Below are 22206 nucleotides of genomic sequence, written 5' to 3'. Positions count from 1 at the left end.
CCGTCATACGAAGGGCGCGTTTCGCAATCGACTTAGTAGCAGTAGCAGTACTGTAACCCTATCTAATTTCGCTTCACTGCAGCTACAGTAGTTGATTCCGAAACGCACCCGAAACCGAACGCCGAGTGAAAATCGCAGGGGAGCGTACGGAGCCAAAGTCGCATACGATGGTCTCAAACCGTACGGACCCCACCGCACACGGAGCGCCTACGTTCACGACGGGTTCATACGACCGTGCAATCCTGGGTCAAGAATAGGCTCCCTGCTGTACGATTATCATGTCCAATCCGTAAACGAAGCGTCACTCACATCCAAATCTCTCTACATACAAACGAGAATCGCCCCAGAGGCGAAAGTAATCGATAAAATGACGATATGTAAGTTTTTAGAAAAAAAGATTTTTGGATGAATTGTTCTACACTAGGAGGTTTATTGAATCGATCAACACAATATTTCATATACAGGTGTGATTCAATTATACTAACTATAAGTATAAGTAGATCCAGAATCTCGGATGTTTATTCAATGATGTATTACGCGTATTATGGAACGCTACAGTAACTCTCAATTGAAAAAATTTTTAAAATGCAAATATCTCGAATACTTTGTATGAACCGGGTATTCATATTTTGATTGATCTTACTAGGGGGCGGCAAGACGAATTTTTTGAAAAAAAAATTAAACTAATCGCACCAGTATTTCGGAAGATATTGAGCAAAACAGTTTTTCACAAAAAATTGAATATCTTCTAAACTATTATGATGGCATCCGGATGGATGCCGCGTCTAGATTCAGCTTTTTGCCGACGTTTCGCAAACATTTCAGTCTGCATCATCAGGGCTAGGTTGCTCCAAGCTCCAATATCTTCAAGCTCCAATATCTCAATAGAATAAGTTGTATTAAAAAATCGAATTCGATTAAATTTTTTTCATACAATATTTTCCATTGAAAATTTCTATTGAAAATTAAACGCAAAAATTATCTGCAGAGATTTTCAATAGAATCGGCCAAGTACTAATAAAACGTTCAATAGAAATTCAATAGAATTTCTGTAGTGAATTAGCTAAATTCTTTCATGATTTTTTTTGTATATGATCCCCGGAAGCCATCATAATGATCAAAACTCATCTTCTAAACCATTTGTCCGATTTTGCCCACCTACAATGCTATCCTATAATATCATAATAAGAGCTACAATTCGAATAATTGGACCTGACAAGTTCTACTTAGGTCTTTCCGTTCAGAACTGGATAGGTCTTGGGAAGCCTCTTCCCAAGTGCTTCCGAGACCTTTCTACCTCTGGTTATGTCCCATTTCAGCACTTGTTAGGTGTAAGCAGGACTTGTATTCAGACTTTCCAAATCCTTGCCGGTCCCCGTAATTCTATGGGCCTATATTAAATCTGCGTTCATATCCCTGTTTACTCATGCGTTATTGAAATAAAAAATACAATTATTGTTTTTTTTTTAATCTCGAAAATCGACGTTTCACGAGAGGGTGGAGGGGAGATGCATGTATATCGAGGCTTGACATTTTTACCCAATGAGGGGAGAAGGATGCAGAATCTATTCTAGCCACTCTTGTCCCTACGCTTGCATGCATTATCCAAATAAAAAATGAAAGTGCTAACAAATCTGACCATTGTTACAAGTAAAAACCGAAAATCTGACCCTGTGGCCCCCGGTGAAAATTTTTTTTCAGTTTTCACTTTTTCCGCATACATTTGAGAGTTCTGAATAACCCGACGCTTAAATAGTCAGAATCAACGTTCACTCGGCTAAGAAATTCAATTTTGGCGAAAGTCGACTTTCCCCCTGGAAAAATGCAAGATCTGATACTTTGGCCTTCGTGACCCTTGTGACCCTTTGACCGACTGTCGCCCTGAAAAAATCCAAAATCTGGCCCTTTGGCTCTGGGTAAAATTTTTTTTTTTTAATTTTCAATTTTTCCACATACTTTTGAGAGTCCTGAATAGCCCGTCGCTTAAATAGTTGGAATCAACGTTCACCCGGCTAAAAAATTCGATTTTGGCGAAAATCCACTTGCCCCGGAAAACCCGAAAATCTGACCCTTTGGCTGGGGCAAAAAAAAACGGTTTCTCAGTTTTCACTTTTTCCACATACTTTTGACAGTTCTGACTAGCCCGGCGCTTAAATAGTTGGAATCAACGTTCACCCGGCTAAAAAATTCGATTTTGGCGAAAAATCCAACATCTGACACGTTGACCCTTGTGACGCTTGTGACCCTCGGACCGACATTCTCCGCGGAAAGATCCACGATCCAAAACTTTGGCCTCCGGTGAAAAAAAATTTTTTTCATTTTTTACTTTTTCCACATATTTTTGATAGTTCTGAATAGCCCGTCGCTTAAATAGTTGGAATCAACGTTCACCCGGCTAAAAAAATCGATTTTGGCGAAAATCCACTTGCCCCGGAAAACCCGAAAATCTGACCCTTTGGCGGGGGCCAAAAAAAAACGGTTTCTCAGTTTTCACTTCTTCCACATACTTTTGACAGTTCTGACTAGCCCGGCACTTAAATAGTTGTAATCACCGTTCACCCGGCTTAAAAATTCGATTTTGGCGAAAATCCACTTGCCCCGGAAAACCCGAAAATCTGACCCTTTGGCGGGGGCCAAAAAAAAACGGTTCCTCAGTTTTCACTTTTTCCACATACTTTTGATAGTTCTGACTAGCCCGGCGCTTAAATAGTTGGAATCAGCGTTCACCCGGCTAAAAAATTCGATTTCGGGGAAAATCCACTTGCTCCGGAAAACCCGAAAATCTGACCCTTTGGCGGGGGCCAAAAAAAAACGGTTCCTCAGTTTTCACTTTTTCCACATACTTTTGACAGTTCTGACTAGCCCGGCGCTTAAATAGTTGGAATCAGCGTTCACCCGGCTAAAAAATTCGATTTTGGGGAAAATCCACTTGCTCCGGAAAACCCGAAAATCTGACACTTTGGCTGGGGCCAAAAAAAAACGGTTTCTCAGTGTTCACTTTTTCCACATACTTTTGACAGTTCTGACTAGCCCGGCGCTTAAATAGTTGGAATCAACGTTCACCCGGCTAAAAAATTCGATTTTGGCGAAAAATCCAAGATCTGACACTTTGACCCTTGTGACCCTTGGACCGACTTTCCCCCCGGAAAAATCCAAGATCCGACACTTTGGCCTCCGGTGAAAAATTTTTTTTTTCATTTTTCACTTTTTCCACATACTTTTGATAGTTCTGAATAGCCCGTCGCTTAAATAGTTGGAATCAACGTTCACCCGGCTAAAAAATTCGATTTTGGCGAAAAATCCAAGATCTGACACTTTGACCCTTGTGACCCTTGGACCGACTTTCCCCCCGGAAAAATCCAAGATCCGACACTTTGGCCTCCGGTGAAAAATTTTTTTTTTCATTTTTCACTTTTTCCACATACTTTTGATAGTTCTGAATAGCCCGTCGCTTAAATAGTTGGAATCAACGTTCACCCGGCTAAAAAATTCGATTTTGGCGAAAAATCCAAGATCTGACACTTTGACCCTTGTGACCCTTGGACCGACTTTCCCCCCGGAAAAATCCAAGATCCGACACTTTGGCCTCCGGTGAAAAATTTTTTTTTTCATTTTTCACTTTTTCCACATACTTTTGATAGTTCTGAATAGCCCGTCGCTTAAATAGTTGGAATCAACGTTCACCCGGCTAAAAAATTCGATTTTGGCGAAAAATCCAAGATCTGACACTTTGACCCTTGTGACCCTTGTGATCCTTGAGCGACTTTCTTCCCGGAACAATCCAAGATCCGACACTTTGGCCTCCGGTAAAAAAACATTTTGTTCATTTCTCAATTTTTCCGCATACTTTGGATAGTTCTAAATAGCCCGTCGCTTAAATAGTTGGAATCAACGTTCACCCGGCTAAAAAATTCGATTTTGGCGAAAAATCCAAGATCTGACACTTTGACCCTTGTGACCCTTGTGATCCTTGAGCGACTTTCTTCCCGGAACAATCCAAGATCCGACACTTTGGCCTCCGGTAAAAAAACATTTTGTTCATTTCTCACTTTTTCCGCATACTTTTGATAGTTCTAAATAGCCCGTCGCTTAAATAGTTGGAATCAACGTTCACCCGGCTAAAAAATTCGATTTTGGCGAAAAATCCAAGATCTGACACTTTGACCCTTGTGACCCTTGTGATCCTTGAGCGACTTTCTTCCCGGAACAATCCAAGATCCGACACTTTGGCCTCCGGTAAAAAAACATTTTGTTCATTTCTCAATTTTTCCGCATACTTTTGATAGTTCTAAATAGCCCGTCGCTTAAATAGTTGGAATCAACGTTCACCCGGCTAAAAAATTCGATTTTGGCGAAAAATCCAAGATCTGACACTTTGACCCTTGTGACCCTTGGACCGACTTTCCCCCCGGAAAAATCCAAGATCCGACACTTTGGCCTCCGGTGAAAAATTTTTTTTTTCATTTTTCACTTTTTCCACATACTTTTGATAGTTCTGAATAGCCCGTCGCTTAAATAGTTGGAATCAACGTTCACCCGGCTAAAAAATTCGATTTTGGCGAAAAATCCAAGATCTGACACTTTGACCCTTGTGACCCTTGGACCGACTTTCCCCCTGGAAAAATCCAAGATCCGACACTTTGGCCTCCGGTGAAAAATTTTTTTTTTCAGTTTTCACTTTTTCCACATCCTTTTGAGAGTTCTGAATAGCCCGTCGCTCAAATAGTTGGAATCAACGCTCACCCGGCTAAAAAATTCAACTTTGGCAAAAATCGACTTTGACCCTTGACCCACGTGAAAATGAAAAAAAATTTTTCCCCTTTTCTGTCATCTCCGAGGGTTTCATTGGCATCAGGGNCCTAGTTGGAATCAACGTTCACCTGGCTAAAAAAATCGATTTTGGCGAAAAATCCAAGATCTGACACTTTGACCCTTGTGACCCTTGGACCGACTTTCCCCCCGGAAAAATCCAAGATCCGACACTTTGGCCTCCGGTGAAAAATTTTTTTTTTCATTTTTCACTTTTTCCACATACTTTTGATAGTTCTGAATAGCCCGTCGCTTAAATAGTTGGAATCAACGTTCACCCGGCTAAAAAATTCGATTTTGGCGAAAAATCCAAGATCTGACACTTTGACCCTTGTGACCCTTGGACCGACTTTCCCCCCGGAAAAATCCAAGATCCGACACTTTGGCCTCCGGTGAAAAATTTTTTTTTTCATTTTTCACTTTTTCCACATACTTTTGATAGTTCTGAATAGCCCGTCGCTTAAATAGTTGGAATCAACGTTCACCCGGCTAAAAAATTCGATTTTGGCGAAAGTCGACTTTCCCCCTGGAAAAGTCCAAGATCTGACACTTTGGCCCCCGGTGAAAAATTTTTTTTTTCAGTCTTCACTTTTTCCACATACTTTTGATAGTTCTGAATAGCCCGTCGCTTAAATAGTTGGAATCAACGTTCACCCGGCTAAAAAATTCGATTTTGGCGAAAATCCACTTGCCCCGGAAAACCCGAAAATCTGACCCTTTGGCTGGGGCCAAAAAAAACGGTTTCTCAGTTTTCACTTTTTCCACATACTTTTGACAGTTCTGACTAGCCCGGCGCTTAAACAGTTGGAATCAATTTTCACCCGGTTAAAAAATTCGATTTTGGCGAAAGTCGACTTTCCCCCGGGAAAAGCGGAAAATCTGACCCTTTGAAAATTTGAAAAAAAAAAACTTTTCAGTTTTCACTTTTTTCACATACTTTTGAGAGTTCTGAATAGCCCGTCGCTCAAATAGTTGGAATCAACGCTCACCCAGCTAAAAAATTCGATTTTGGCGAAAGTCGACTTTCCCTCTGGAAAAACAGAAAATCTGACTCTTTGGCTCGGGGTGAAAAAAAAAATTTTATTTCGACTTTTGTCGCGCCTTCGGGGGTTTCATTGGCATCAGAATTGTTAGAAAATACAGAATCAACTTTCACTTGGCGAAAAAATTCAATTTTGGCGAAAATCGACTTTCACCCTTGACCCACGTGAAAATGAAAAATTTTTTTTCCCCTTTTCTGTCACCTCCGAGGGTTTCATTGGCATCAGGGGGTCAATAAATACAGAATCAACGTTCACTATTTTTTATTTAAACACCGCCTGCATACGGGGTGATGAGGGTGGCTAAAATATATTCTGCAACCCTGTCTCCTTGTTGGCTACAAATTTCAACCCTCCGCATACATGTTTTCTCCTTCACCCGCTCGTAAAATCATGCGTTCTCGGTATCATCGAGGAGGACTTCTCAGGACCGAAAAGAACTGAGGATTCGAAAGGTCTCTGGAAAATTACGTCGCAGAACTGATTAGGACTTACCAGGTCCATCTAGGTCTGGAGAGATCTTGAAAGACCTGTGTACGTCCAATCAGAACCAAATCCTCGACTCGGGAATCTCACCAAATATCAACATCCTATCTAAATTTTCTCGGGAATAATCGTACACAGACCGATTTTCTCATAAAAACGAAAATCTGTCCGTCGTTATACAGCAATATTGAGATTTGATTTGTTAGATATTATCACAAGGAATATTTTGACGCAAAAAAATTCTATTCAGTTACGTAGTTTGCGAGACATTGAGGATTTTTGAGATTGGAGGCAAGGATTTTTGAGAAATTGCAATTTCTCGGAAACTAGTTGACCGATTGAGTTGAAGTAATATCAATTATGTGACGAAGTTTCAGATTGTGAGGTTCAACTCTAGTTCTTTTTCTCTGTAGATTTATAAAAATTTTCCGAAAAATTCATACACATACGAACATACATACACACATTTTCTAAAACCACCATATCTTCATTGCCAGGCAAAATTAGAAGATCGTCAAAATCAACGATCACGAATCTCCTATTGGGAAGCAAAAACTCAAAAGAAGACACTTACGCTCCTGTGGAGACAAATGTATACTTTCCTTTTCAATTTTAGAATCTTTGGAATCTCTTATTGATTCACCCATTTTTAATTATTCATTTATTATTTATTCCATTGTTTTTACCATTTTCGCTCCGAAATTTTTAATGGATCCAATAAAACGGCTATTTTATACTGAACAATATAAGAAACAAAATAGAAATATTAAATTGGTTGAAGAATTCATTCCACTGCCAAAGAAAAAGTCAGTCACACCGAAATTCTATTCGAAATACGAGGGACTAGGGTCGGAAGAGGCACCAGCAGAGTACATAAAATTGATCGAGAGGTTCACTGAGTGGGTGCCGCAGGACATCTACACGTATGAACCACCTACGGCGAATATGGAGTCAGTAATCTCCTTAAAATAGTATATTTCGTAACGAGTGCAAAAAAGTGCTTTTTGGCGAGTGGGAGGTTTATATCACGAGCCGAAGGCGCGTGATATAATCCCACGAGCTAAAAAACATTTTTTCACGAGTTACGAACAATATTTTTCATCACAATGTGGCGGAAATTGGACTTTTAGGCACGCGGAGCGTGCCGAAAAGTTCACTTTTCGTCACGGCGTGATGAAAATACAAATTTCGACTCTCTATGAGTGCTCTGGACTTACTCATCGCCCCACCTAACCACATTTTTTGTTGAAGAAATAGTATATTATGTCAACAAGGCGATAAAAGTATCATCTGGCGAATGCGGCTTTATAATTCGAGCCGAAGGCGAGGATTATAATCACATTCGTCAGATTAGTATATTTCGTCACTAGGCCGAAAGAAACTTTTCTGGCGAATATGAGTTTGCAGCCCGAGCCGAAGGCGAGGGCTGCAATCATATGAGCTAGAAAAGTTTTTTTTGGCCATATGACGAACAGTATTTTTTGTTATGACGGCCGTAGGCAGAGATTAGGCTCCGCTCCGCTCTGCGTCCGTGAAGCGCTGCCTCACGGCCGGAATGACAAAAAATACTTTTTCATTGCTCAAGCCCAAAAAGGGCTCTTTTACCGACGGTAGTTAAGCATGAGAAGTAGGTCTTTTTACCGTTGAGCAGTATAAAAGTGAGAAATGCACTACTTAGGAGTGAAAAAGTGAGAAATGCACTCCTTAGGACTGAAAAANTGTATTAAAAAATCGAATTCTATTAAATTTGGTTCATTCAATATTTTCCATTGAAAATTTCTATTGAAAATTAAACGCAAAAATTATCTGCAGAGATTTTCAATAGAATCGGCCAAGTACTAATAAAAAGTTCAATAGAAATTCAATAGAATTTCTTTAGTGAATTTGCTAGGTTCTTTCATGATTTTTTTTTTGTGGTATGATCCCCTTGTAACGGGTGTCTAGACGGCGTTTAACCCTAGTCTGGTCACCAAACGCGTCCCTGCGACTTATGTCACCTGAGCGGGGATTCCCCGCCGTGTTATTTAGGCTTTAGCGTTGCCGATTCACTCTACACTGCCCGGGCGCGTTGAGCGAGTTTCCGGCAAGGTCGCGTCATGGACAATTTCATCTAACATGGGAGAAAATTATTCATCTGTTCGAAATGATTTGTTTTCTTTAGGAATTTTGGGAAATATCTTGTTCTAAAAACTACTTTTTTTTAAGACACTTCAATTGACAAAGTCAAATTTTTTTGAATTTTTCCGGTTAGCCACTCAATTGTAATTAAATAAAAACGACGCACGACGGGGTTTCCGTCATAGGGTGACCAATGTAGGCTTAAAAGATTAATTTATTCATTATTTATGAATATTTCAAAAACAAGAAAGCATTTATTTTGCGTCGCCTTCCTCTACATAAAATGAATAAAAAATATTAATTCATGTTTCGATCTCCAGTTATGGATGGTTCAGCCAGCCGTTAATCCCCAGATCCACAGATCCGAGACTTCACTTTCCACTGAAACAATGTGATGTTGTCAAAACTGAAATTAGAATTAGAGATACGGATAAAGGCCTGCCAAGGGAGAAATTCGTGGGAACTCCTTTTTATCTCTAAAAAAAATTAAAATATTTAAGGGAGAGTCGGGCAAAATGGGACATTTCGAGATCTTCTCTAATTACTAATATCTCCACCTATAAAAGAAGATTGACAATTGACAATTGGAAAAGATCTCAATACGTCTCATTTTGCCCGACCCTCCCCTACACATTTAATCGAAAATTGTCAATCTTTAAAACCAATAAAATAAAATAAAATATTTTATTTCATGAGCCGATGAGTTTTATTCTACAACTGAGTTGAAAGAAAAAATGCATCTGCATTATCAACCCCTCCTCTATTATTGACGAATTCACAAGTGAAATATATCAAGCCGCCGTTAGAAATTTCTTCTAACCTGACGATTCCACGTGTTGTGGTCTTGTATCCAAGCAACGAAACGCCGTCGACGTCTTGAGACGATTCAAGGGCTTACACCTGTCACCAGAAAGTTTGTCTCAAAATTCTCTAATTTTCAATCAATTCCCTGATAAAATAAACAGACTCATCATCGTCTCTCTGGAAAGTAAATTATTCAATGTTATTTCTTCACAATATGAGGAAAAGTATTAGTTGCCAAGAGATTGAAACTGATTTCGATAATTGTTGAGACAAAATGACGTTGAAGCTGAAGGAGAAAATTTGTGACTATTTGAGACTGGAGAATAATGGCAGCAAGGGGGTTCTGTGTAAAAATAGATTTCGATTTACAAGCAGTGAGTACTTTTTAGAGCAATCAATAATTCATTTCGAAGGGCAATTTTAAGCAGGAGAAAATAATTCATTTCAACTCTGCATTTACTTAAAATTCACTTGAATTTTTACATTCTTTGCTCAATATTGCTAGAAATTCCAGGACCAATTGTCTAATTGATTAACAATAATTTTTTGAGTGTAAGATTAAGAAAAAATAGAAAATCCTAGCGCATTTACTAGAAAATTCTATTGAATTTCTATGAGTTTCCTGTAGATTCAGTTGACAAATTTCGCAATTTATCAAGTGTTTTTTAAATATTTAATAAACAATACAACAACAAACAAATAATTTATTCTGCTAATATTTTTCCTACAAAAATTGGGCAATACCAAAGTTCCATAAAAAATATTTCCATAAAATAAATTGCACAGAAAGATAAAAATCCATTCAGTTGTTCTATTAAATGAATTTTCCGTATTGAATATTTCTAAGTAAAAATACGTGAAGAAGCTGCAGAATTTTTCAATTGAATCGGCGGAAATGTAATAGAATTTTCAATAGAAGTTGAATAGAATTTCCTAGCGAATATGCGAGGATTTTTGAGGTAATTTTTCTGTAAATGACGATATGAAAACATCGTAGTAATTTCATACAACAAATTTTTTCCATTTTTGTGGAAAATAATTTTGATTTTCTTTATTGTGATAATCTTTCTATTAGATTAAAAGAAATCGAGAAAGATTATGGGAATATCAGATGAAAATAGACTTAATCATTGATTTTGTTCTAGATAACGTGTCCTGGAGTGTGGCTCTGTCCAAATGGAACAGTAGCCCTTCGTATAAACGCCTTCAACTCCCACATTCAGTCCCGGAAGACAACTCCGATATTCCCCCTTCTGTTTAATGACAAATTTCTATTCAAAAAAATATTCCCAGGTGTTTGCAGTCTCAGTGATCTTCAATGTTGTTTGGAAGACGAATTTATTTATGCTGAATTGATCCAGTGGCCATCGGTGGGATGTAAGGGAGTGATTCTCGCTACTTTCGAGACTAATCTGGTGGATCTCCTATATCCCGTCCCTTGTTTCAAAGGACTACTGGCGGGGGCTGATGTAGATCTTTTAATGGAGTGCAGTAAATATTTTCCGGTGAATAGAATTTAATTTAATACTAAACGTAAAACTTTAAATTTTCTTCAAAAGGAAAAAAACATTCAACAAAATAGTGGAAAATTGCAACATTCCGCTCTTACAAATTCCATTGAGGATGTTTATTCAAAACCGCAAACACTTTATGGATTTTTGTTTTTTTCTTTCAATTGATGGACAGAGTTATCTTTCTCTTGTTGACAAAAACTTTAATTACCATCCCAAATTGATTAGAAGTTGTATAGAAATTGAAAAGACAATATGCACTGAATGTAAAGTTTTCAATATCTACACAATTTGAAAATAAATATCGTAAGAGCACGTGTATAAGAAAACAAATGTCCATTTCATTTTATCAACTCTACTGTATCTAAGTATTCTTAATTATCAGAAATTTTGAGTTTACATGTTTCCGCATCAGTCTAAAGAATTACAGAAATTTCCGGATATATAGCTACGATTTTTAAAAAATGATCGCTTCTAGAGGTGAAATTATTTTGAAAATTAATAATTCTAGAGAAAAATGGTAGGACTTATGTTTTGTCGGATGTCCATAGAGTTGCAAACCGAGTCTTGCCACCTTTAATACTAAAATTTCATTGCTGAAAAAATTGTAACACAAAAATATTAATTTCACTACAGAGCGATTTCTGTTTTAAGGGGAGACTACTATGAGTTTTAAGTCGCCGGCTATTGGAGTGAGATTTTTCATGCATTGAAGGTCGATTATACATGTCTAAAAACGAATAATTAGTACAAAAAAATTAATTGTTCATTGTTCGTTTGCCCCACAGACGCTTAAAATGTTAAAAATAGTCCAGGGCCTCCAATTTTAAGCTACAGAGATGGTGCTGAAACTAGCGAAAGATTTGACAGCAGAAGATTTGTCTTAGGCGAATCTAGGGGTCTACGATGTTTTTAACTAATGTACAAACTCTTTCGCACTCAAAAAACATTTGCACATATGATTACTTGACTCTTCTACACTTGAATATCCCCTAAATTGAATTTTCCACCGACGAATATTCTGCTAATTTCAACTTCATGCTACAGAGGTTTTTTTTCAAAATTTTTGAAAAAATGCGTACAATAACAATTACGAATTAGTTTTTTGAAATTCGATTCCTACACAGCGAATTTCGTTTTGTTTAATATAAAAATTTGCGCCATTCATGTAAAATAGGCAGAAAAATTATCTTTAAAATATTAAAAATATATTCTCGATTCATTCAGAAACATTTTTCGGGCTATTTTACATAAATGGTGCAATTTTTATTTAAAAAAAAACAAAATTAGCTATGTAGGAGTTGAATTTCAAAAATCTAATTTGTAATTGTTATTGCACACATTTTTTTCAAAAATTCCCCTGGACTATTTTAAACGTTTTAAGCATTTGCGGGACAAACGAACAATAAACAATTAATTTTTTTGTACTAATTATTCATTTCTAGATATACATAATCGATCTTCAATGTATAAGAAATCTCATTCTAATCACCCGCGACTTTAAAAACTCATAGTAGCCTCCCCTTAACTTTCATTCTTTCACCAGGGTATCATAGCTCCAAAAATTGAAGTTTCTACTAGAACTGTAATCGAAGAAGTCGTAGGAATTTGCGAATTGGATCTCGCTGGGTCACATGTTATAAATCCAAAGTTGATCAATTCAAAGGTAATACAACATATCAATTAAAAACATTTGTAAAAAGATAGTGGTATTTATCTCCAATAGATATGGGGCGTTCCATACTATTTCAATCGACTTTTTTTCGATTTCGATGAAAATTGAATATGATGCAGAAGTGTTCCAAGTATGCCTTGGAATGTTATCAAAAACAACTTATATATAATCAAAAAATTATATATAAATCAACCATAGGGATAGTGGAAAAAAAATTCACAACATCGATGAAATTGTTATAGTGCGACGTTTTGCCAAATATTTTAGCTTCATTAGACTCTTGACGTAATCAATGCCTGCATTTAGCGAAACGTGGCACTATGACAATTTAATCGATGTGGTGAACTTATTTCTCCACTATCCTTATGAACAACTGGTTGATTTGTAAGAAGTTTTCTGGGCTGGAAAAAAGTTTGCGACATTTTTTCTAGAAGTGCTCGGTTCGTTGATCATCACACGGAGTCTTCAAAGATTGAAGCATTCCGGTTGATATAACTCATCCTGTCAACTATCGAATTATCTTGGTAATGAAGAAACGATTTTTCACAGCCCAGAAATATTTTCTAAATAGCGGTCTTCTGGCTCTTCAACAGATTAACAAAAATGATGACTTCAACTTGGCTCATTTCACCACTGAATTACTATTTTACAATAGGGGCGTCCTTGTGTGCATCGAAAAAAACCACCGGTGGGTATATTACGACAGAGAAAGGTGTGCCACAGTCAGGGAAGACCAAAATCTCCATCGACTCGGTGATTTTTTTTTCTCTTCTTCTTCACTGATGAAAGATATTTATACTCAAGGAATCATTCAACTCCACAGCTGCAAACATCACCATCATCACCACTGTCTCTCCGATTCTTTCCTCGTCTCTTCGACCACTCAAAAATCCCAAACCCACGTGAACCAGTGCTATCAAAAGCTGAACAAGTCTCCAAAGTCTTTCAGCCCAGGTCCATGTCGAAGAATCATCGAATCCTCTGCTCTTCAGCATCGATATCACGACCTTGATGACTGCTCTGTATGTCTGAAGTACAAAACATTGTTTTCAAAGAAATCGAGTCACGACAACATCTGCCAGTGCGACTCCGACACTCGTAAAGAAGCTATTTACGGTGTTTGTGATGTTTCGAACTGCACTGAACATGCCTCGTCAAAATCAACTTCTTCTATGTACGTAGAAAAATAAAAGGTCCACTCTCCCTGTCCCATTAAAAAAAAGAGAAAAATCGACTTCTGTTATGTTTGCAAAGGTAAATTTCTGCCTATTTTTTGCTTTCAAAGTTACATTTTTCCATTCTTGTACAATTGGAGGAAATTATTCTGTCACGAAAAAAAAAATTCCCCTTTATGTATGAAGAAATTCTATCAAATTTCTGTTGGACTTCTATTGAAAATTCTGCTAGTCTTTCGCCAATTCTACTGAAAAATTCCAGGATTTTTCTGCGTATTTTTTTTTCAACAGAAACTATTGCATCCAAAAATCAATAGAATTTGATATTTCCATAAAACTCGTTTTATTGAAACCTTTTCTACAGAAATTCTTCTGCCTAATTTTTATAATTTTCTTTGTTTGATTTTTTCAAAAAATGGGACAAATGGAGCGGAAAAACTTCAGAAAATTTATGTCCAGGAATTCTTATGGAAAATATTTCAACACAATACATTGAATAAAATAATTTCTATTAGAAAAACGCGCAGAGATTTTTCCACAAAATGGTCGAAAAATTCATAAAATTTTTCATAGATGTTCGCTAGATTTGCCTGTTAAATATGTTCGTACACGGACTTCTCAAATATTTGTAAGCATTTTTATTTCCAGACTCCAAAGGATCAGGAGCCTTCAAAGATGTTCCAGATGACTAGGCGTAAATGATAAACGATGAAATTATAAGAAACAAAAAATGAAATTTATTGGTAAAAAAATTATACCAAATTCAATCACCAATTTTCCGTTCATTAAGTTAACTAATCAAGTATACCCATTTCTCAGTTAATATTTGCATTATTATTTCACATAAAAATGCTAAACGTAAAATATCCAGCCTTCACCAAAAACAATTTTGTTCCACAATTTTTCTTTCCGATGCTTTGTTTCCACGGAGTTTATTTAAAATTTGAGGGCTGGCTCTTTCCTTTTCCTCCTTGCTGAGTGATGTATTTAGTGCATACAATGTATTCTTGATGTTCATGGTAATTAATAATAATAATTGAGTTCCCTGGTTCGTAGCACGCGCCTTATTGTATGCTAATGATTACAGAAATGAATTAATCATCGTTTGTAACAGAGTGTAATGAGTGAATGAGTACATTCATAACGTTTAGAACATTGTTATTATGACTTTACTAAAGTCTTTGAATATTTTGCTCATCTTCTCATTAAACTTTACCTTCTATTAAATAATTAAATCAATTTAACCAAAATCAGCGTCACGTGGTTGTGTAATTTTTCCTCTCTTGTTTTTCGTAAAAATTTCTTAGGATTTTACAGTAAAAAACGACGATTTTTTCGAAAATTACAATTTGATGAATTGATATGTGTTAGTTTTCTTCACTGATTTATTATTTACTTCTAGTCTTCAGGGATCAGGACCAAATGTATGCGTCAATTCAGTAGTAAAGTTGTAGAAGATGAGTTTCTTATCCTGTGAATTCTATTGGGAGGAATGGGTATAGAAAAAAAGTGTCAAGACATTTTTTCTTCCGTAGAAAATTCTGCAAAAATATCTACTAACTGGATGAACTTTACATTTCTGGAATTATCTTATTCATTTTAGGTAAATAAATTCAATGCAAATGGTTTGTAAATGGTGTCATACCTAATGATTTTGGAAGAAAAAAAATGCTAAGAGACTTTTTCTCCTGCTCACAAATTCTCTCATAAGAGAGATATTCTGATTCCTTCATCTGAAGCCATAAGTTGTATAGATGTTTATAAATTATCTAAAGTGTTCGAATTAGGGAAATTAAACAAATTAGCCCTCATCAGCACCGTCCTGATCCCCAAGAGATCATTAAAATTTCATGAGTGATTTTTAATGGTCAGAGATGCGTGAAAACGAGTAATAAAAGCACAGTGACATGATTAAATACTTTGACAAATGTATCCTAATGTTTTTTTCTTTAATTATTGACTACGAACCAACGTGACTATCCCGCGGATTTCCATTATTCTCATCTAGTTTATCACCCATACCTTCACAAACACATTATAAATAATATCTACTCAATTATAAATTAAAATATTCTCATATTCTGAATTCAGTAAAGAATTTTTTTAGAATGTGTAAATTATTTTTCTATTCCCAAGGATCACACAATAGGTAAACAATGCGAAGCACATGAATATCTCTTGAATTAATTAGATGTGGATCAAGAGATTTTGGGGAAAATGAGTATGAAATACTATTCCATTGTCAATTCGCGACGTTTCGTTTATTATTTAAGCTTTCTCAGACTCTTGACAAATTATAGGATGAAAACTGACAGGTGTTTATGAGTTCTGTGATAATTTATGCAGATGGGTTTGTTGTCGGACATAATTGTTATTAATTTTTATCCTGCTGACATATTATGATTTATGAATGGCCTGCGGAAGCTAAAATAATAAGCGAAAGGTTACGAATTGACGACGGAATAATATTGTTCATTCAATTTATCAAAAATTCCCATGATCCATTTTCTAATCGATTAACTAACATGTCAATGAGTAACTTTGTCTCTTAAATAATAAACATGTACAGTGTATTAAGCAGCACCAGCTGTGATACACATTCTTCTCTGTACTAAATTTCAAATGAATTTTTTGAACAAATTGCGACGACTAGAAGTGGCTAACAAAGACTCAACATTTGGTAATTGCAGTAGTTTTGTAAGAGAAAAAGAATTATTAACCTTAAAATTTGTTTTCTCCTCGAATAGTACAAAACTTTTAATCTATTCTAGTAAAATTTATAAATACGACCAATGAAATGGCTAATAATTAATTTTCTCAGATGTTTACAATCAGAAATGTGAACGCAATAAATCATTCTCAATTTTACAACATTACTTATACAAAAGCCCTCTCAATTCTGCATTGAAGTTGTAAAACGTCTTGTAACAAATATCTGTGATATTGTTAATAATAATAATAATAATAATAATAATAATAATAATAGTTTATTTCTTTTCGTCCATAAATTTCTTCTTCTCGTGTTCGTATTGTTGATAAATATACGCTTATCTCAACAAGCGAGTGATTTGAACTGGAAAAATTTCCTCAATTAAAAACTTACTTGGTTGGAAAAATATTTCAATTGTAATTTAGTGGATTCTAAAATCACAACACTTTTTCTGCCGATAATTATAAGAAACAGATTTCTTGCTATCGCTTGCAATCACTCTTCTTCGAGATAATGCTGTGTGAATAGAATGAGATAAGTGGGTTCATTACGTTTTACGACTTCCATACAAAATTAATTACAAGATACCAAAAAATTTGAAAACATTGATAAAATCATTCATCAAACGTAACAAAATTTAGTCCACCTTCTTCGGCACGTGAAAGTATCTTGAACAAAAGGTAAACTAGCATGAATAACAAAATTCCATAAACATATTCATCTTTTTATACAAATTGAGGAAAATCATTGAAAACTCTTGTCGTTAATTCCACTGAGTATCACACTACTAGTAAAATTGGAAAAATGCAAGAAAGTATCGAAATTAATGCTGGACATCTAGTAGCTACGTTTGTATAAAAAGCAAACGAGGCTAGACTCGTTCAAATGCAAAAAAATAATAAGGAAAATAAATTCTTTCTAATCTACGATGATTTCCATTGGATTTTGGTCAATACTTTTGACTCGATGATTAATAAATAAATATAAATACATACAGTCAGTCACCCTCGGGAGGTTGAAACCCACGGGAATGAGGCATTGAATACCTTGTGAATTGAATAGGTAACTCTGTGATGCAATTTGCCACACTTCAGCACATCTGGACCCCAAAAATGAGTCGTTTATTACTGCTGTGGCTAATGAATGAATTACCATTTGGTCTTTAGTGAGAACAAAAACTCTTCAGGCCACCAGGTGCATTTGTGAAATTTCCATTGCACCATTAATCGAATTGTTTGTTTACTTTTTTTTCATTTTAATTAGAGGTCCTTAGGAAAATCGACTGCAGCTACAGGTGCCACTGTCCCCAATTGACGTTGTTTTTCCGTTTATTGACGTTGCATTTGTCTCGTATCGAGGTAATTCCTTGCTTCGTGCTTGCTATTTTATAAAAAAAAAAACATAAAAGAATTGTTTACTCGTGTGAGGCTCATAATTGATGGAATAGGTCTTATTCTATTTGAATGGTTTTCTGTATTACTTCGCATGAAAGATATCTCACTAACGAGAGATATTAAGAGGCATTAATAAAAGACAATTTTTGAAGAAGATTCTGTAAATATCAAAACAGGTCTTTTGACATTTACTAGTTAACATAAAGTTTTTTTTTGAGTAACTCTTTTGTTAGTAGAATAAATCAAATGGGTTGAATGTTCTGAACAAAAAAAACCATAAACCTTATATTCAACTTCATTCAACCTTATATTCAACTCGATCCATGTTCATAGTTAATTCGGTATCTGGTAATAAAATATACTATCAGTAGAAAAAGTCGAGAGGTTTTTCGTAGGTCATTTCCGTAGCTGCATAAAACATCTTCTAATATTTTTTGATGGACCTGTTAGATTCACGGATATTTGTCAAATAAACTCTGTCTGAGAGTAAACGAATTAGCAGGGAAAAGGGTAAATTTATCAAACGTTTTATCAAGTAATTAAAAGTGGGGGTAACAAAATTGAAAATTAAGATCTTAGCAATAGCTGGGAAGTGCAAAGAAAAACAAAATGAATTGAATCTTTTTGCCAGTTTCGCATTCAGTCCAGAATCAAGAAATTTTTTAACAAAAGGAGACTTTTTTTGTCAGTTGAAACCATTTCCATCAAAAAAGATCTCGTGTTAGTTTATCCTGAAATCAGCTGACTCGTTTTGGTACATTTTACTACTGCTGGAATACGTTATACCTCCATTAATTCCGCAGCAATCTCCATAAACAATCTCTCAACGTTTTCAGCTTCTTTCGCTGATGTTTCAAGGAAATACATCCCATGACGTTGAGCAAAATCTTCTCCTACGTGGGTCGGAATTTCTCTGTCCTCTCTATCAATTTTATTTCCTGCAAAAATTAATTAAAAAGTTGAAACATCAAAAGCTCATCATAAAATGCCAAAAAGGTACAATTTTTCTGTCATAAAAATCTTGACATTTTAGGGAACTTACCAACCAATATCCTCAAAACTTTGTTACTAGCATATTCCTCAATTTCCCTCAACCAGTCAGGTAAACAGTCAAACGTCGGTTGACAAGAAATATCGTACACAAGGATTAATGCATGAGCTGATCTATAGTAACTCTGGGTGATCGATCGAAATCTTTCCTGGCCCGCAGTGTCCCATATTTGGAGCTAATTCAAAGGAAGAGACAATTCGTTACATAAATGTTACAGTTGGTTCACTCACTTCCGCCCAACTGCGAAATTATACCCAGAATGAGTGATTTTCGAAGAAAATATCGTGTCTTTTTTGCGGAAAATTCTTTCGTTTTAAAAAGAAGACTCCTCACATTTTTTTCTAAAATCATTCATTCTCTGGATAAACTCATAATCATCGAAGAATCCACCTTTTTCGTAGCAAAAAATGCTCTTTTTTTGCCACTGGACAGAAAATACTTTACAATTGAAAATATAATATTTACCTTCACTTTTTCATTCTCTACTTCGACAGTTTTTATCATAAAATCTACTCCTATCGTGGCTCCCTGTCCCGGAGGAAATAATCCCTGAAAAAAAAAATAAAAACGTAGGATTGATATCCATCATGTTTTGAAAATTGTAATTTTCTCGTTGTTTATCTTCCATCAATGTTTACACAAATTACCTGTGTAAATCTACGAACGAGACATGTCTTTCCAACGCCGGCATTGCCGACAAGAACGACTTTGAACAAAAATTTATAATCCTCCATTGCATTGGTATCTGTACCACTAATTGTCTCTATTTCCACCTTTTAACACTGCTCCATTTATCAAACAAAAAAGTCCCACTTTCCTTGCTCGCTCACCTTGACGATTTGATGAAGGTTTCCCTTCCGTTAAAAAATTGTGAAATACCTTTCTCCTAGGTACAACGAAAAATTTTGACAAAGAATTGCATCAACAGAAGTTCACTAATGCAATGTTAACAATGATAAGAGTCAAGGAGTGAGGAAACAGATGGAGATTAACTGATTGTTATTACTAAACAATGATTTCGCGATAATGACAAGGAGTCGTTGGTCATTCTGCCTGTCAGACTGACGTTTTTTTTTACGACTACTGCTACTACTGCCACTAACACAAGCAAAGGGCGAACAGATATTCCAACGTTAAGGGGAATTCACATGGGCGATCGGCGATGCTTATAAAGCTCTTCGCGGGTGTTGGTCACGAATTTGAATCTATTCTCGTCAAATGTCGGTGAGGGAAGATGAAACATTTTCATTACTTGAGCGGGAGATAAATAACGATGTATCCTATGAAATGTTAATTCACCAAAACTCCACGTAGTGGGCGTTAGTGGACTTTTTTTAATGTTGGTGATTCATTTCATTTTATTTTTATTTCATACAGACCTAACAGCACACTGCCAACTACAGGATCAAATTAATTAAACGTAAAGTATAATAATGAAGAGTTCAAAATAATGCTCATGATGGAAGGCATTATTTATATTGCTCATTTTATAAAATTACTAAACTACCTAATCTATCTGAATGTGTTAATAATATCCATACTCAAATTTTTGTTTTTTTTGTTTTCCTATTTTTATTTTTCATTTAATTACATCATAGTTACTTTCAGTTGGTTTGCACTGCTATGTTTATTTTGGCATTCATTTATTCATTTGCTCATTATATTATTCGTTATTATTTTCGTGTATACCCGATTGGACAATTACTTGCATCACGCTTTGTACCACGGATCGGAATATTAGCGTCAAAGATCTTGATAATTTCAATCATCCATTGAATTGATTTATTGATTCATTGAATGGTTACTGAAATGGGATACTGTTTCCACCGAAAGTAAACTTCTCTCCCTCTGCGATGAACCTACACTAGGATCAATTAATAAATGTATATTTGAGTTCTGAATATTGAAGAAAAATGTGAAAAGGATCCGTTTTGCACCACACTTCCGCTATTGATAAAAGGATGAAACTTTTTTAAAGATTACTATATCAATGAATATACAGGGTATTAATTAAACAGTTCATCAAGTAAGGAATAACCTAAATATTCATAAAAGTATTAAAAATTTAGAAAAAAACAATTTTTTAAGCCAATAAATAGCGATCAGGGTGGGCATCTGTCAATAACCGCAGTTTTTTACATGACATTGTAAAAAACCTGTAATTTACGTAATAACCGTGAAAATGTAAAAAAACAGCCGAAGTTACATTTTATCGTAAACCGTGGAGTTTCATACCTCGCCAGGATCATACCTTTCGAGGGTCACACCTCGTAAGGGTCATACTGTGTAACGGATGAACTTTACAAGGGTCAATCTCATTATTTATTGATCTCTATTGAATTCGTCGCTCCATCATCTTTTGTCTTGACACTAACTTGTTTCATTCGGCATTCTTAAATGATAAAACTAATTCAATTGTCTTTGGTAGCTTTTTTGAACTCTTCAGAACAAAATAGTTATTTTCATCACAAGGTCCACAAAGTATTTTCTGACGAATGTGGCTTTGCAGGCCGAGCCGAAGGCGAGGCCTATAATCACATTCGTCAGAAAATACTTTTGGACCGTGTTGATGAATGCAATTTTTCGTCAGAAGGCCCGTAAACCGCGATCAAACCGAGCGAAGCGAGGTTAGAATCGCGGTTTACCAGGTCTTCTCACGAAATAGTTCATTTCAGGTCCAACGGGGCTTTTCCGGGGCTTCAAATAATAAAGTGGAGAGTCTAATAAAGTTCAATAAATAATGCGATTGATTTTCTCACAAGGGAGATGAATTGTGACTTTGGTCTTTTGCAACATTTGATCCTCGTGAAATTTACTCTATGAATTTACTTTATGAAGTCTGAGGCTCATGTTTTTGAGTTTCTTAAAATGCCGTAAATCGTATTACGTGATGTAATAATACATTATATCACCAGGCGATAAAAGTATTTTTTGACTAATGTGGCTTTATAATCCGAGCCGAAAGTGAGGATTTTAATCAAATGAGTCAGAAAATTGTTTTATCGCCGTATGACGTGCAATATTTTATGACTCTGGGCCCGGAAACCGCGATTTAATCGAGGGCATCGATGTTAGAATCGTGGTTTTACGATCCTAGGGACATAAAATGATACTTTATGCACCAAGTACCGAGATCCGTGTTCGAACCGAACGAAGTGAATTTATAATGGGCGGTTTATCTATTCTCGGAACATAATATACTATTTTTTATGATATTTATGTGTTCAATAGTGCGTCTTCGTCAGTCGGAATAAAATAAAACATTCTATAGTAATCGAAAATTACAAGTTTTTCGAAGTAATGTGAAAAGTGTAAAAAACACGTCGAGGTAATTTACGTAAATTATGTCAGTAACAAACGATGTAATTTACCAACATAATTTATACGCCCAACGCTGATAGCGAGTCAGCTATTGGGACATCAGACTTAATCT

The 22206-nt window shown here is 35.7% G+C and overlaps 3 protein-coding genes across 4 annotated transcripts; 2 read left to right on the top strand and 1 right to left on the bottom strand.

Annotated features, from left to right (window-relative positions):
• The first annotated feature begins 7043 nt into the window (after positions 1–7043).
• LOC107038510 lies at positions 7044–9148 on the top strand. The gene is made up of 2 exons (XM_015257654.2): positions 7044–7285; positions 8774–9148. The coding sequence occupies exons 1-2, from the start codon at positions 7044–7046 to the stop codon at positions 8931–8933; spliced, it is 402 nt and encodes a 133-aa protein (XP_015113140.1). The 3' UTR covers positions 8934–9148.
• A 181-nt stretch (positions 9149–9329) lies between these two features.
• On the top strand, positions 9330–16532 carry LOC107038508 (spermatogenesis-associated protein 6). Its single transcript, XM_015257652.2, has 6 exons — positions 9330–9631; positions 10403–10762; positions 12315–12434; positions 13099–13196; positions 13267–13617; positions 14267–16532. Exons 1-6 carry the CDS (start codon positions 9584–9586, stop codon positions 14304–14306), a joined length of 1017 nt encoding a protein of 338 aa, XP_015113138.1. The 5' UTR covers positions 9330–9583; the 3' UTR covers positions 14307–16532.
• LOC107038509 (ras-related protein Rab-30) lies at positions 14430–19839 on the bottom strand. 2 transcript variants are annotated; one of them, XR_001460901.1, is made up of 6 exons: positions 19421–19839; positions 19239–19322; positions 18765–18948; positions 18509–18660; positions 17324–17708; positions 14430–16996 (listed from the first exon to the last, which is right to left on the bottom strand). XR_001460901.1 is itself a non-coding variant. In XM_015257653.1 (5 exons), the coding sequence occupies exons 1-5, from the start codon at positions 19505–19507 to the stop codon at positions 17598–17600; spliced, it is 618 nt and encodes a 205-aa protein (XP_015113139.1). In that variant the 5' UTR covers positions 19508–19839; the 3' UTR covers positions 14430–17597. The 2 variants fall into 2 exon arrangements, 1 of the variants encoding a protein (XP_015113139.1); XM_015257653.1 differs by having other exon boundaries at positions 14430–17708.
• Between the last annotated feature and the right edge of the window lie 2367 nt (positions 19840–22206).

Source organism: Diachasma alloeum, unplaced genomic scaffold (genome assembly GCF_001412515.2).
Source record: "Diachasma alloeum isolate Michigan unplaced genomic scaffold, Dall2.0 Dall_scaffold_00284, whole genome shotgun sequence".
NCBI classification, from domain to species: Eukaryota; Metazoa; Arthropoda; class Insecta; order Hymenoptera; family Braconidae; genus Diachasma; species Diachasma alloeum.
The sequence above is the reverse complement of the archived record's forward strand: the minus strand, read 5'-3'. Positions and strand labels throughout refer to the sequence as shown.

Coding starts and splice junctions, on each gene's coding strand:
- LOC107038510 (XM_015257654.2), top strand. CDS start 7,044: ATGGATCCAATAAAACGGCTATTTTATACTGAACAATATAAGAAACAA. Junction 7,286..8,773: donor CCACCTACGGCGAATATGGA/GTCAGTAATCTC, acceptor TTCGATCTCCAG/TTATGGATGGTTCAGCCAGC.
- LOC107038508 (XM_015257652.2), top strand. CDS start 9,584: ATGGCAGCAAGGGGGTTCTGTGTAAAAATAGATTTCGATTTACAAGCA. Junction 9,632..10,402: donor TAGATTTCGATTTACAAGCA/GTGAGTACTTTT, acceptor ATTTTGTTCTAG/ATAACGTGTCCTGGAGTGTG. Junction 13,618..14,266: donor TCAAAATCAACTTCTTCTAT/GTACGTAGAAAA, acceptor TTTTATTTCCAG/ACTCCAAAGGATCAGGAGCC.
- LOC107038509 (XM_015257653.1), bottom strand. CDS start 19,507: ATGGAGGATTATAAATTTTTGTTCAAAGTCGTTCTTGTCGGCAATGCC. Junction 19,323..19,420: donor TCGTTCGTAGATTTACACAG/GTAATTTGTGTA, acceptor TTTTTTTTTCAG/GGATTATTTCCTCCGGGACA. Junction 18,949..19,238: donor TAGAGAATGAAAAAGTGAAG/GTAAATATTATA, acceptor CCTTTGAATTAG/CTCCAAATATGGGACACTGC.